We start from the raw sequence: 15,426 nt of genomic DNA, 5'->3' as shown, positions 1-15,426 counted from the left end.
CCATGATTGATCCTATAGCTTTGATAACTGGCCTACTGCCTTTAATTGGGCAGGGAATCTGGCTCCATGCTAATTAGGGAATCAACCCAGTCAAGGGCAGAATTTTTCCCTCGGATCGTGTGCAGGCCCCACCGGCATGGCGGCGGGCGGCCAGCCGACCCCCGCCACTGAAACGGGGCCTGCCGCCATTTTAATTGGGCGGGCAAATTAAGACCCACCCAGCGGCATCCCTGACAGGAAGCGCTATGCGCTTCCTGTGCGGGGGGTGGGAAGGATTCCCTATCTGTCAAAGTGCACTCTTTCGCACATGCGCGCAAAAGAGCGCACTTCTCCCTGAGGCAAAGTGTTGCCTCAGGGAGATTCATTACAGGTAAGTTAAGTGTAAAAATAGAAACATTAAAACATTATTAACACGTTCCCCTCATGTGATAATGTCGAGATGGGACATGTTAATAAAAAACACATAAACTTTATTACTTTTTAACAAAACGGACATGAAACTTCATCCTGCCAGTGGATGAAGTTTCTTGAATAATCTGGAGCCCGCTGGGGCTCCTGGCCTGCCCGCCAGCCTTAAGGTTGGCCGGCAGGTCTTTAATTACTTTAATTAGCCTGTCAACGGCCTCAATTGGCCATTGACAGGTCGGCGGGCGGACAGCTGATTTCGCTGTCCGCCCGCCTTCCTAAAAATTTAAAGGGACTGGGATGACGTCGGGGATTCCTCCCGACGTTATCCTGCGTCATTTTCCCCTCAGCGAGTGGACCCCGCCCCCAAATCGCCAAGGAGAAAATCCTGGCCAAGAACACAGTGACTGTTTTGCCAGGGCAATTTGGGAATGCTCTCCTGTTTACTGCCCCCAAGCGAAAATCCAGCCCAAAGTATTTGTTTAATGCTTCTGCCATTGCCTTATTCCCAATTATAGTTACACCTGTCTCTGGCTCTACTGGGATTGAGTTTACTTTCACTAATCTATCCCCATTTACAGACCCACAGAAACATTTAAAATCCCTTTTACTACAAGGTTATTAATTAAACCTCTCTCTTTGCACAAGACTAAATCTAAAATAGGCCATACTAATGGAACTAGTTAGATTATGGAGCTTCCAAATGACTACATATGCTGGCTTTTTAAACCAAGACCTCTATTGGGGCAAGACTTTTAGATCTTGATGGGGGTGGCGGGGGGAGTGGGGGGGGGCAAATACTAAAAATAGTGGTGCCAGCTAGCATGCTGGTTTATTGTTGTTGTTCCTGGCTCCAGTGAGTTTCCTGAGAACGCAGAAATGTGGGCCCTGGATCCTGGCCGAATCGACAATGAGGCCAATTATCTCATTAACAAGTTCATGGTCATCTCATTAAGGGCCAGTTTGGGGTTTTGGTGGGGGCACACAGGTTGCAACCTGGTTCAGGGTCAAACCAGGTACATGGAGGTGACAATAGAGCGGGGGAACCAGTCATAGCTGCACCATGAACATAGGTTGGCCCATAAAAGGAACACAGATGCCATCGAGTGTTAGGGGTTGCGGGAAGATTGGCCTGAACATGCTCGGACAGTGCAGGGAGTTGTGACCCTCCTGATATTGCGGGAGCATAAGAGGAGAGTGATTCCAGACATTATTGGGAGCTCAGCTGAGTGGAAGAAAGGCAGCAGCTGGTGATGGGATTATAATTCTCAGATATTTGGTCCAGTGACAATGGGGATGAATATCTTCAGCAGCAAAAGCAGAGCCCTGAGCATGAGGAGGACAGAGGGGAGGGATGAGAGCCAGGAAGGCAATGGAGGCCATACCCTCAGCAGAGAATCTACTGCTAAAGACAGAGCTTTCTGGACATATCTGAGAACCAGTACTGCAGGAAAGTGTGCCACCCCAGGCAGATGATCACCAAGACTTGTGCCGTCTTGGCAGAAGACCTCACACTTCACAACACTACTTGCCATGCCCTGCTGTAGCCATCAAAGTCACTGTGGCTTTCTTCGTCTTTGGCTGGCGTCTCGCAAACACTGCATACTAGTAAGCCTGGCAGATTGCTCATGCCGTATTTGCGAGAGCTGGGAAGTACATACAGTTTCAGACAGGTGAAGTCTCACAGGCACAAAAGGCAGTGGGTTTTGGCTCCATTTCTGGATTTCCCCAGGTGCAAGGCATCATTGATGGCACCGACTGACCGCCCAGTGACACTCATCAACAGAAAGGGCTTCCCCTCCCCCAACATCCAATTGGTCTGTGAACCAAACAAGGACTTCCCACTCTTGTATGCACTTGGTTTCCTCGCAACTGCCATGGATCCCTTCATCCTCCTCCAGTCCAGGATGCTGCAGTTTTTCATTCTGCTACCCCCCACCCCCTTGCTCCCCCACCTCACCAAACTACATGGATGGATTCTAGGGCATAAGGCTTATCCTTTGAAGAGATACTACTTACCTCTTTTCGTGACCTCAAGATGGAGCCACAGAGCTGCTACAACCAAAATCATCTGTTCACAAGACCACCATCCAGCAGGCATTTTGGCTTCTGAAGATGCACTTCTGGTTCCTAGATAGGCCTGGTGGCAACCTTCAATACGCTTGTGGAAGTGTCTTGTTCACTGTGGTGATTTGCTGAACTCTCCATAGTATGGCCCTCCGGAAGGGAGTGGAACTTGAAGGGGATGAAATGCTGGATCGACACAGCTTGTCGAAGGAGGAGGAGGAAGATGATGAAGAGGAGCAGGAAGATGCAGAACAGAGAGGTGCCCGGCTATATAAGAAGGTGGCCGGGTTACCATCAACATCAGTGTTCACCTGATCTAGGAACATTTTAGCTGAGCCCTTCTAACCCAGGAGGATGACATGCTCTGGAACTCACTTTGAGTTGCTTGTGAGATCACTCCCATTTTAGACAAATGGATCCACTCTTACCACCAATGAAGAACGCACATATGTTCAGAGGTTGCACTGTCCCCCGCCAAAGATCTTTGCTTCCCTTCACTACCCTCTTCCCTCTTTTTCGAGTTTTGTCATTAAGAATGGAAGATCGCACATCTGAAGTCAAGTGTCCAAATTTACATTGTGTCCAAAAGTGAAAAAGTGCACATTTACAGGTGAGGCAAACCCCAGTGACCCACTCAGTGCTTTCCCCAATATAGTGGCCTCCGCTGTTGGCCACTTCTACACAGTGCTCCCCTTGCGGTCTCAAGTGAGTTGGAGGCAGCCTACTTATGTGTTTCTGCTCGCAGCTGATATACACGTGGCCGTTGTCTAATTGACACTGTTGACAATGCAGGGCAACCTCCATTGCAGGGCCCTGCTGCATAGATGGTTCCTCAGTCAGAGGGGCCAAAGAGGATGATAATGGCCTCCATGAGAGTCACTGCTTCAGCCCTAGGCTGGTGCTCAAGATCGCTGGAAGGGGCACCAGATCGGGTGCAACTGGCATCCATTTCAAACATCTATGTTATCAACATCACTGAGCAGTCCATGTTACAGAGCATGGCATGCATTCTGTAGACATTAGTAAGTTGCTGCATACGCTCAGAGTGTTGCCACATGTGGATCTCCATGAGGATGGCCACTCTTTCAGTGGAAGATTTGAGCTCAAAGGCCTGAGGCATAATGGCGCACATGAGCTGAGGGGACATGAGCTCCATTCTCAGCCCATGACCCTACTTTGCCTCATGGAACTCTGACATGTGGGTGCACATCTATTGCCGTTGGTCTAAGTAGAGTTTCCTTTCTTGTGACTCTCGAAGCCCTGCATCTGTGCCCAACTGAGCTGGGCTGTGTCTGTTTTTCCTCCTCTGAGGGGGGCGCTGCAGAACTGCCTCTTGCCTCCTCCTGCTCACTCATGACTTGTTCTTCACCCAGTGCCTATATGCACGTGAGGACCAACTGATGTGAGTGTAACTGTGCTGGTGGAGGGTGCAGGGTGCACTTATAAGATGTACTGGTGTTTACTTTGCTGTCTCTGTTTCCTGCAACTGTCCTGGTGTCGTTGCAGGACCCTGTCATTTCTTCTCCTTGTCAGAACCTGCAGAAGACGCAAGAAGAGATTGTGAAAACAAGCCTTTGTCAGCAGAAGCCTCTGCAGTCCTGGGGCTCCCCTTTGAAGCTAAGTCTTTGGCATGCTGGTGCATAGTGATGAATGCACTCCACCCACTTCATCTACAGACTGCAGTATCTTTTCACCCTTCCTGCTAGCTATTCCCATCTCTCTTTCCCTGATTGCTCCTGGGGGCGTGGGGTGCAGTGTGCACCCTTCCATGGCAGTCACTATGCAGAGATGGGGCACTCCTCCTCTAGTTACAGCTCTTTCCCTGGCATTATGCTCCCTTTTCTCCTACACAGATAAAAGTTGGAGAGAGAGATAAGGCACTGCTGGTTTCTCTGACCAATGCCAGAGACTCACTGATATAAGAAGCTTATTAGTGCTGGCCAGTCCTTAGCAGCACTGTGGCTCTGAGCCTTTATGAAGGATCTGCAAGTGCTCTAGGCACACATCACTCGCATTTTCAAGAGTAGCATAACATGCTCAGGCTCCACAGCGGGAGCATCAGCTGGATGCTGAATAGCCAGAGGCCTGTCACCAAGGTCTGGCATTGCACTCACCATGCCAGAGTGAATAAGATGACGGAGCCTTCTCTGACACTGGACTCAATTCCTCCTGACCACATTGCTGCTGCTGATGGCCTCAGCAACCTGCCGCTATGTCAGCTTTGTTTGGCTGAGTGACCATCTCCTGCCATCCTCTGGAAAGACAACATCCCTCCTCTCCCACACTGCCTCCATGTCATCGTTGGAGATGCGAGGAGCAGCCATGCCCCGGGTGCCAGCCCTCAGTCTCTGTTTTCAGCTCACTGGTGCATCCATTTTCTCCAGAAAACGGCAGCCGCAGAAACAGCTCCCAGGAAGTGTTTGAATGGGACCCACAATATCTCCAGTCCTGCCTCCTTTTCCACACCTGCAGTCGCTAACGGGCTGCCCAACCCGCCTCCAGCCCATTAGCAGCTGGACTTGGTGAAAAGTGTGGGTTGTGGCAGCTTCCCCTGCTGGCTCTTGTGAGAACCTAGAAACGGCACCATTGTCGGTTTCCTGACACCGGGAGGAAAACCCTGCCCTTGGTGTCTTAGTGAAAATAGATACAGCCATTGGCAACAGGGGTTTCTAAACATCTGTGCAAGGACACAAAACAAACAAAAAAATGATACTTGCCATTATGCTTGAATCTAAAACATAGGTAACAAGGGGGATAGCTGTAAACGGTGACAACCATGGCACACAAAAATGCAAAAGTGTAGGTGTTTAAGTCACAAGGGAAGCCTTTTCTAATATAAAAGCAAAATACTGTGGAAATACTGGCTGAACTTGTTCTCTCATTGAACAATTTCTCCTTAAACTTGTCTCACTTCCTCCAAATAAAAGGTGTGGCTATTGGTACCCACATGGGTCCCAGTTATGCCCGTCTCCTTATGGGGTATGTGGAACATTCCTTGTTCCAGTCCTACCCAGGCCCCTCCCACAACTCTTTTCTCAGTACATTGATTGACTGCTTCGGTGCTGTTTCATGCTCTTGTCTGGACCTGGAAAATTTTTATCAATTTTGCTTCCAATTTCCACCCCTCCATCACCTCCACAAGGTCCATCCCCGAGACTTCCTTTCCCTTTCTTGATCCCTCTGTCTCCATTTCTAGTGCTAGTCTGTCCAACAATATTTATTACAAGCCCACCGACTCCCACAGCTACCTCAACTACAGCTCCTCACACCCTGCTTCCTGTAAGGACTCCATCCCATTCTCTCAGTTCCTTCACCTCCGTCACATCTGTTCCAGTGATGCCACTTTCCAAAACGGTGCTTTTCATATGTTTTCCTTCTTCCTTAAACAAGGATTACCCCCCACTGTGGTTGATAGGGCCCTCAGCCGTGTCCGACCCATCTCCCGCGCCTCTGCCCTCACACCTTCCCCTCCCTCCCAGAACCATGATAAGGTCCCCCTTGTCCTCACTTTTCACCCCATCAGCCTCCACATTCAAAGCATCATCCACCGCCATTTCCGCCAACTCCAGCATGATGCCACCACCAAACACATCTTCCCTTCACCACCCCCCCCCACCGAGTCGGCATTCCGCAGGGACCGTTCCCTCCGGGACACGCTGGTCCACTCCTCCATCACCCCCAACACCTCATCCCTTTCCCACGGCACCTTCCCATGCAACACCTGCCCCTTTACTTCCTCCCTCTTCACCATCCAAGGGCCCAAACACTCTTTTCAGGTGAAGCAGCATTTCACTTGCACCTCCTTCAATTTGGTCCACTACATTTGCTGCTCCCAATGTGGTCTCTTCTACATCGGGGAGACCAAACGCAGACTGGGTGACCACTTTGCGGAACATCTCCGGTCTGTCTGCAAGCATGACCCAGATCTTCTGGTCGCTTGCCATTTCAACACAGCATCCTGCTCTCATGCCCACATGTCCGTCCTTGGCCTGCTGCAATGTTCCAGTGAAGCCCAATGCAAACTGGAGGAACAGCACCTCATCTTCCGATTAGGCACTTTACAATCTTCTGGACTTAACATTGAGTTCAACAACTTCAGACCATGAACTCTCCCATCCATCCTCAGGCCCCTTTATTTAATCCCTTTTTTTTCTACATTCATTTTTATTTTCTATCCACTTATTTTTATTTTTATCCATTTATCCGTGGTTTATCCCCCTTTTTATCCCCCCTTCTATCCTATTTTCTATCTTTTTTTTCCCCACCACCTCCCCGCACCTCATTCCCTATAGGGCCATCTGTTAGTTGTTCCATAAAAATAGAAAATGCTAGAAACAGAAAATGTTTTTGTTTCAGATTTCCAGCATCCACAGTATTTTACTTTTATCTTTATGTTATTTGTTCCATGTTGTACTTTCACACTATGCTACCCTTGTTCTGCTATTATCACATTCTGCTTTCTTACCTTTATGCCACTATCAGCACCTTTTTTAACTCTAACCACTACCATTAACACTCCCTTTGTTCTTTAGTTCACAACATCTTTTTCAATCTCTCCTTTGTCCCCACCTATCGCTTGCCTTCTTTCTAGCTCCACCTGCCCCACCCCCCTAAACAGTATAAATTTCATTACACTTCCACTTCTCTTCAGCTCTGAAGAAGGGTCATACGGACTCAAAATGTTAACTCTGTTTCTCTCTCCACACATGCTGCTAGACCTGCTGAGCTTTTCCAGCATTTTCTGTTTTTGTTTAAGCTTTTACGAATGTTTTCTTTTCAAAGAACAGGAATGCAAATGTGCATTCAGCTTGAAGTAGAATGTGTTTATTGCCCTCTTGTCTGTCCTTGTCAATGAAGGGAACCCAGGTCAAACCCCTTTGAAAGGGATAGAAAGCAACACATGTTATAAAGGTTGTACTCTGTGAGTACAACTTGTTTTGAAGGTAATGAGTTTATAATCTTGATGGGAAACTGAGGGATGGCTGAAACCTCAGTGCGCCAATATTGTGCAATTGAAAACACTTATTATCAAAATAATGCAGAGGAAATTCAGTACTTAGAGCTCTCGCAGAAATAACTAACAACCCCCCATGGCACAGTACTATTTATAGCCATTTAATTAGTTATTCTGGATTGCAGCATTATAAATGTAACTTTTAATTGCACTTGGAGCGAGTCAATAATGTTTGTTTCACAACATTGCGATGTGTGATGAAAATAAATACAGAAAATGCTGGAAACACTCAATGTACCTGGAGAGGGAAAAGCTTTAGATCGCTGAACTTTCATTAGAACCAAAGGTTATTTTTTGTTATGCAGACATTTGTAATGCATTACTATAAATAAACATATTTGATTGAAGGTACAGACTTAATTAGATTGTGCCAATTTAATCTACTATTTGAAATGGTGAATGGTGATCAGATATTGCAAACTTCTGAAACTGACAAAAAAAACTGCTTGATCAGATGATTTTGACATATAATTGAGATTATTATACGAATAAATAAGCCTGGAGATACTGTTACAATGTGCTTAGCCAGCTTTTCATTTCTTTTTTTCCCCAGGATATTGAGGATCATGTGGCTTTCCTAATAACTGTTCCAACAGCCTTGGCTATATTCCTCACAATTTTTGTTCTGGTCTGCGTGGAGTCTGTTTTCAGGAAGCTACTGCACGTGTTTTCCCTTGTAGTTTGGGCATGTCTGGTTGCTATGGGTTACCTCTTCATGTGCTTTGGTGGAGTCATTTCTCCTTGGGATCAGGTAAGAATTCTACAAAGGAATAAGATGTGCGTGTCAGTGATCAAACCTTGTTCAAATGAAATATTTTATTGTTCAGTTTTTAAAAAAAATATTATTGCTAACTGTACTTATTGACCTGAGTTAGCTATGACTGACCAAAAAAATGAGTGGTTTGGTTGGTTTATTGAATGGCACCTGCTGATTCCTGAATAGGCAAGTAACAATTTTGAAAAAAAAAGTGAAGTGTTGTGAAATTTGAATAGTTGGCTGTGAGGTTGCTGGCTTTCAATTATTTTCCTCTGTTACCTACCTTTTGTTCATAATTGCTGGCTGTTCCTGTTTGTATTTTTACCCATGTCTTAAAACTCTTGCAGCTGAGATGGTGGCTACTCATCAGCCAAAGCAACTCTTAAACCAGCCCCAAGTGAGCATAGGAACAGCCTGTGGTAGTTTCCATCAATTCCTTCAATGGGATGTTTTCTTGCCATCTTTATTCAGTGGTTTGGATGAGATCAGAATGCAGCAAAGTAGGGATTTGAATCTGTATTTCCCACTATTTCATGATAAAATGCTTTGGTGCTGAAAAAAAACTGCACCATCATACAAAATCTCATGTTTTATGAAAGATATGGATGGATCTATATCACTCCAACCACAGAGACAATCAGTATTAGATATAATTTTATCATTGTTGGCAGAACATTCCATACCAGAGAGTTTGCATAATGCTGTGAAGGCCAATGAAAAAACTTTGCTTTAAAAAAACTATATTAGAAGTGCTTTACCAATGAACACTTGGGGCCAGCTTTTTGCTACCAAGGTGGGTAGCTCGAGCTGGGAAATTTATTTTCTAGGGCCCCATCGAACCACTATCTTCACTACAGAAGGCATGGGCAGGATAGAGTCAAACACACTGACCACAGAAACAGATAGTAGGTGGCCACTGGTGCGGGCAAGTGGTGAGGCAGGCTAGCTAGAAGGTCTGCCTCGGTTCTCTGGGGCTTTGTTCCAGCTGCTTTAGAAGCTGTTAGGCCCTCTGGTCTTCACCCCTCACACATCCTCAACCCCCATATACCACCCAAGGCTACACCATGCCAACTCATGCACCCAACCCAGCCTCTTGCCCCCTCATTACCCCCATAGCCCCTACATGTCAACTGATGACCCCACCCACCCCAATACCCCCATTCCCTCCATGGACCCTCAATGCCACCTCATAGCCCCCACCCACCCCATGCCACTCATAACCCCGTGCCGCCTCCATAGCCACTCACCCAGTATCCACCATGGGCAGACCTCAGGAATCATGTGTAGATGAAAACTGTAAACTTAATAGATTTCTCATTCATATACACTTGAAAAACTGTGAAAAAAACCCTTTCATGAAACCCAGTCAAAGCTTTTAACTCTCATCAGGTGGATAATCTTATAAAAAAACCTTTTATTCAGACCCCATATCAAAGACAGCTAATCCTATAATAGCCTCTTTAACTGTCAAACTGTGAACTCAGAATTCCCGCTGAGATAATTGTAGCTTTTGAAACTCAGACAAGCATTCATAAGAATATAATAATAACCCTTGGAAATATCAACAAAGAACTCTATCGAAACTGCACACACAGATGGTCATTCGTTTTTTCCTAATCAAATGGCCTGTCAATCAAAGCAATCCAGCAGACAGTGTTTTTTAAACTCTCAATGACTTTATCTTGTTTTTTTTTTCATAGTTAGAGAGCGGGGATTTAAAAAATCTTCAAAGCATAACACTTAAACTGACTTTACCAGCGCTTCAAGATGACTTATGTCTACTCCACGCACTCGTGACTCCCACACTGCAGGTTATGGCCCTTGGAACAGCCAAAATGGGATCTGTTTGAACTCAGCACTAAGTTCAGTTGGTTCTGCTGAGTTCAGGTTTCCTGTCTGTGTGAATCTAGCCCTACCCTCTTCCCAACACCAGCAAAATTGGAATCTGTTGGAAACAGGGCATCCACATTTGCATCCAGTCCGCCATTTTTAGACTTCCGCAGAGTCGGGAAGACTCTGCAAAAATGCAGCCCTTTGTTTCAGTGGAAATCTGTTGTTAAAACATTTTCATTTTAGAAGCTGTCGCCTCAGCATACATATTAAAACGGCTTTAATAATTGAACACTTTCTGTCGATTAATTATTTATTAAATGGTAGGAAACAGAGATCTCCAATCAGCTTGCTATTTAATGTACAATCACTGCAAGCCAACTGTAAACATTATCAACAGGATATTTAAGTCCTTATCAATGGTTGGATTTGTTAAACTAACCACTGAGAAGGATTTTTTCTTCAGTTGGTTGAATGTATTGATTTGCGTGCGTGTATGTGGGGGAATGGGGTCAGTGGTTGGGGGGGCATACTGGGGAAATATGCAAATTTTATAAATGGAATTTAGCATGAGAGCTTTTTTGGGTCATGGAAAATAATGTTATTTTGCATCCAGCATCACAAAGAGTTGTGAGGATATGATCTAGGCTGATAATTCAGTGCACTATTGAAGGATTACTGCATTGTGCCATGTTTTTGATGAGGTGTTAAACTGAATCCTCATATGCTTGTTCCAGGTAGGTGTAAAAGATCATATGGCACTATTTGAAGAAGAGCAGTTAGTTTGTCTGGTATTCTGTTCAATAGATTATCTGGCCATTTATTTAATTTTTTTGTTTGTGGGATCTTGCTGTGTGAAAATTGGATACAAAACAATAATGACTACACCTGGAAAGTAACTGGAGCTACAAAACACTTTGAGATAGCATGAGGGTATGAAATGCACCATATTAGTGCAAACTTCTTTTTTGTTCTGAACTGTCTTTTGTATGCAATTATTTTGAAGCAAATTTCACAAAATATGTGTGCATTTAAATTGAAGACACCACTATTCTGTATTTTAGAACTATTTTTCTCTTGTTTTTCTGAGGGAATATTACCTTTCAATTAAATCAAGAGGGCCTAGCCCATGAGGCAGCTCTCTGGCCATTGCTAGTGTCACTGCCCACAAGGTGGTGCGAAATAACAGCCTCCTGTCGACACTTAAGGAAACTAGGCCAAGGGATTGTCCATTAGGCCCAATCAAGAAGATAAATAACTTAACCTGAATCTGGAGACAGAAGGAGCAGGAGTGCTCCATCACTCCAGACCCCTGATTTATCATTCACCCTCAGCCCACTAAGCCCTCGCCCAGTAAATCACAGACCCCCACCCCTGTACTTGTCATATTCCACTCCCCACCCACCCACCACCCCATGCTTCCTGGGCCTCTGATTCCTGTTCCCAGTCTTGACTCGACCCACTTATCTGAGGATAGTTGTGATACTACCAGTAGCTAATCCTACATTGCTCTCTGCTAGGTGACTCTATTATAATAAGACATGAGGCGCAATATCTGTAGAGCCTCAGCTTTCACCATTCAGGTGCAGGAAATGTACCCTGCACCTGAATTTTTGACCTGCTTTTCAAGCTTCTAATCTCTGCTGTAACCTACATTCTGGTCTGACTCCACAAAATTTCCTGTTCTCTTCTTCTGGCTTGACCTCAGTTCTTTTACAACAGACCTCTCTCTATCTGAAACAAAAGCAAAATACTTCGGATGCTGAACCTCTGAAATAAGAACAAAAAAAAAGCTGGAAAAATTCATCAGGCCAGGCAGCATCTGTGGGGAGAAACAGAGTTAACGTTTCAGGTTGATGACCTTTCATCACAACTAAAGAAAGGTAGAAATGTAAGAATTTTTAACCAGTGGAAGCAAGGAGGGGGCAGGAAGAACAAAGGACAAGGCCTGTGATACAGTGGAGGTTGGGGAGATTGAATAAGAAAAGATTTCATGTTGCAACAGCCAAAGAGAGGCGTAGTGGTTGTAGTAAAGAAACAAAAGTTGTGTCCCAATGAGGTGTGAATTGCTACATAAAATCCATCTGAATGCAACATGAAGATAAAGGGTTAAAGAAAGAAACAAGACAAAGGCTGACCCGGCAAAACAAAAAATGGGAGAATATAAAAAAACACATAGAATAAGATGGAGGCAGGAGTTATGTTCTAACATTGTTGAACTCAATGTTAAGTTCATAAGGCTGTAGATTGCTGAATCAAAAGATAAGGTGCTGTTCATAGAGCTTGTGTTGAGATTCACTGGAATGCCATAGCAGGCCCAGGACAGAAAATCAGCATGGGAGCAAGGTGGGAAATTAAAATGACAGACAGCTGGAAGTTCAGGGTCATGCTCGCGGACTGAATGGAGGTGTTCTGCAAAGTGGTTACTCAGTCTGCATTTGGTGTCCTCAATTTAGAGGAGGCCACATCATGAGCAGTGAATACAGTATACTGAATTGAAAGAAGTACAAGTAAATCTCTGTTTTGCTTGCACCATGAGAAGGGAGGAGGTGAAAGGGCAGGTGTTGCATCTCCTACATTTGCATGGAAAAGTATCGCAGGGAGGGGAGGGGGTGTTGGGAGTGACTGAGGAGTGGACTAGGGTGTCGCGGAGGGAACAGTCCCTACGGAATGCTGAAGGGGAGGACAGGGGAAAATGAGATTGGTGGTTTCATCATGCTGGAGCTGATGGAAATGGCGGAGGATGATCCCATGAATACGTAGGCTGGTGGATGGGAAGGTGAGGACAAGAGGAACTCTCTCATGGTTCTGGGAGGGAGGGGAAGGGATGAAAGCAGAGGTATGTTTTTATGTAGCAATTCATTTGGGCATAATCTATATCCATTACCACTCTGTTTGGCTGTTGCATCCTGAAATCTTTTGTTATTTAATCCCCCTCTGCCCTCTACCCTATTACAGACCTTCTTTGTTCTTCCTTTCCCCTCCCACCTACCACTGGCTTAAAAACCTGTACATTTCTATCTTTCTTCAGTTCTGATGAAAGGTCATCAACCTGAAATATTAACTCTGTTTCTCTCCACAGATGATGCCTGAACTGCTAAGCTTTTCCAGCTTTTTTGTGCTCTCTCTATCTAACTTGACCACCCATCTTTGTGCAGCTTTGGTTTTCTCTGCCTGCATGCCTTGACACTTAATAGTAATTTCCCATTCCACATTATTTTAGATATTGATCAGTAGCAGAGGCAAGAGCCTTCAACCACTCTTGGAGATCCAGATGAATTAAAGGTTTTGTATATAGATACTAGAGACCACAAAAGAGACTGGAACTGTCTTATTGAATTCTTCAGGTGCTGATGATTAATGATATTGAAATAAAAACTGAAATTGAAAAGAGAAAAAGAGTTAACACTTCAGGCCTGTGACCCTACATACACCTGAAACGTTTGGGCCGGATTTTGGAATTTGGGTTGAGACCCCATGCTCATGTTTTGACATTTCTTGGTCATTTTCACATATTACACCTATCCATATATTAAAGCTCAGAGTGCCTGAGAATTTGCATTTTGAAGTGTTGCATTAACCAATTAGACTCAAGTAACAATAAACTCTTAAATTAACTATTCTGATTAACTCTAGACATAAACAGGTAGGAAAAATTAACAATCATGAATCTATAGAAAGAAATGAAAAGCTGCTAGTCACAAACTTGTAATTCTCTAAACCCAGCCAATTAAATCCCAGAAGTTTAGTTTCAAAGTTGTTCTTGTGTTAGAGGGACCTGCTGCTGCTGCTGATGATGATGATGTTTGTCCTTTGAGTTCAAAGAAGACGATGAGTGTGCAGACTCATCTACGGTGAACACAGAGATGGTTATGTCGTCCTAGTCTGGGCACACAGAATTGGAAACAGCTGAGGCATTGAGACTCCCATGTTGTGACATGGACAGATGCTGCTCTATGATGTTGTTCACAAGCAGCAATAAGATGTTGACGTCAATCCTTTTCAAAGGCAACACTCTACAGAGCAGGGGGTGAATTTTCTCCCCGTCGGGCGTGCAGTTCGGGAGTGGGTGTTGGTGGGTGTGTCGCCAATCACCACCCGTGATTGGCTGCGTGCCGCCATTTTGCATGGGCAAGCCAATTAAGGCCCGCCCAACGTGACATGCACCCAGAAGCGCTTAGTGCTACCTATGCGGGCGGGGGGAAGAGGGAAAGTTGGGGCCTGCGCATGCGCGCGAAAGAGCACAGAAATCTCCCTGAGGCACGGAGCTGCCTCAGGGAGATTACTTTGATTATGAAAAGTTGAATAAAAGAATTAAAAACATTTCAGACATGTCCCCTCATGTGACAGTGTCACATGAGCTGGGACATGTCAATGAATTTTAAGAAAAAATTTTATTGAACTTATAAACCCTTCATGAAAGGGGATGAGGTTCCATGGAAAATGAGAAGGCTGCCTGGGCTCTTCGCCTGCCCGCCAAGCTTAAGGTTGGACGGGCAGCCCAGACAAGTACCTCAATTAGTTTAATAATGGCCTTAATAGGCCTTTGACAGTTTGGCAGGCGTGCAGATATGTCCGGTGCACGCCCGCCAAACTGAAGATCGGAATGATGCGCGGTGACATTGGGACACACGCCTGACGTCACTGCATGTTATTTTACGCCGCCGAATGGAAGATTCAGGCCTAGGGCTCTCCAGCGTGTTCCTTCTCGTGCTGATTCTTCCAGCTCATTAGGCTTGATGCCACACCACTTCAGATTTCCTTTAAGCATGTCTGTGTAGCACTTGCTTGGCTGACTTTGGTTTCTTTTGCCAGATGCTAACTCTCCATACAGCAGCTGTCTTGGAATGCAATGGTCCTCCATTCTAATTACATGCCCTACCCAGCACAGTTGGGCTCTCAGAAGCATAGCCTCAATACTTGTTGTCGGGGCTAAGTCTAAGATTTTAAGGTTTGTAATCTGGTTTTGCCAGCGGATGCCATAAAATGAACTGATCAAATAACAGCAGTTTTTTTCCAAACTGCTTTAAATCATAATTCATTCATATCAGTATGCATAAAGTACCAACATAATTTAACAAAATAAACATAAAAAAATACACTGGGAGTAACTATGAATTTTGGTGGGGATAGTGAGAGGGTGGGAGCTGTGTAAACTGGTAAAATCAGATCTCTCACCCATTGATCTCAAGGGAAAAGAAAACCAGACGTGTTGTAAAATGGGCTACGATTTGCTACAGTTGTGTTTTGCACTATTGCTGAAGACAACTTTCAGTCCCACTATGTCTAGCTAATTGAGCTTTCAATGGAAAGAAAATCAAGTGGGTAAAAAATGCACTGCCAATTCGATATC

General features: G+C 44.9%; 1 protein-coding gene across 1 annotated transcript in view; it reads left to right on the top strand.

Annotated features, from left to right (window-relative positions):
* The window catches only part of adcy2b (adenylate cyclase 2b (brain)), a 905,909-nt gene that overhangs the window by 379,319 nt on the left and 511,164 nt on the right, over nt 1-15,426 (top strand). Inside the window, exon 3 of the mRNA XM_078539078.1 lies at nt 8,040-8,237. Within this exon, the coding sequence (XP_078395204.1) occupies nt 8,040-8,237 (198 nt within the window). The remainder of the gene's footprint in view (nt 1-8,039; nt 8,238-15,426) is intronic.

This window comes from Cetorhinus maximus, chromosome 3 (assembly GCF_964194155.1).
Source record: "Cetorhinus maximus chromosome 3, sCetMax3.hap1.1, whole genome shotgun sequence".
Taxonomy (NCBI): Eukaryota; Metazoa; Chordata; class Chondrichthyes; order Lamniformes; family Cetorhinidae; genus Cetorhinus; species Cetorhinus maximus.
Note: the sequence above shows the minus strand (reverse complement) of the source record. Positions and strands in the feature narration are given on the sequence as shown.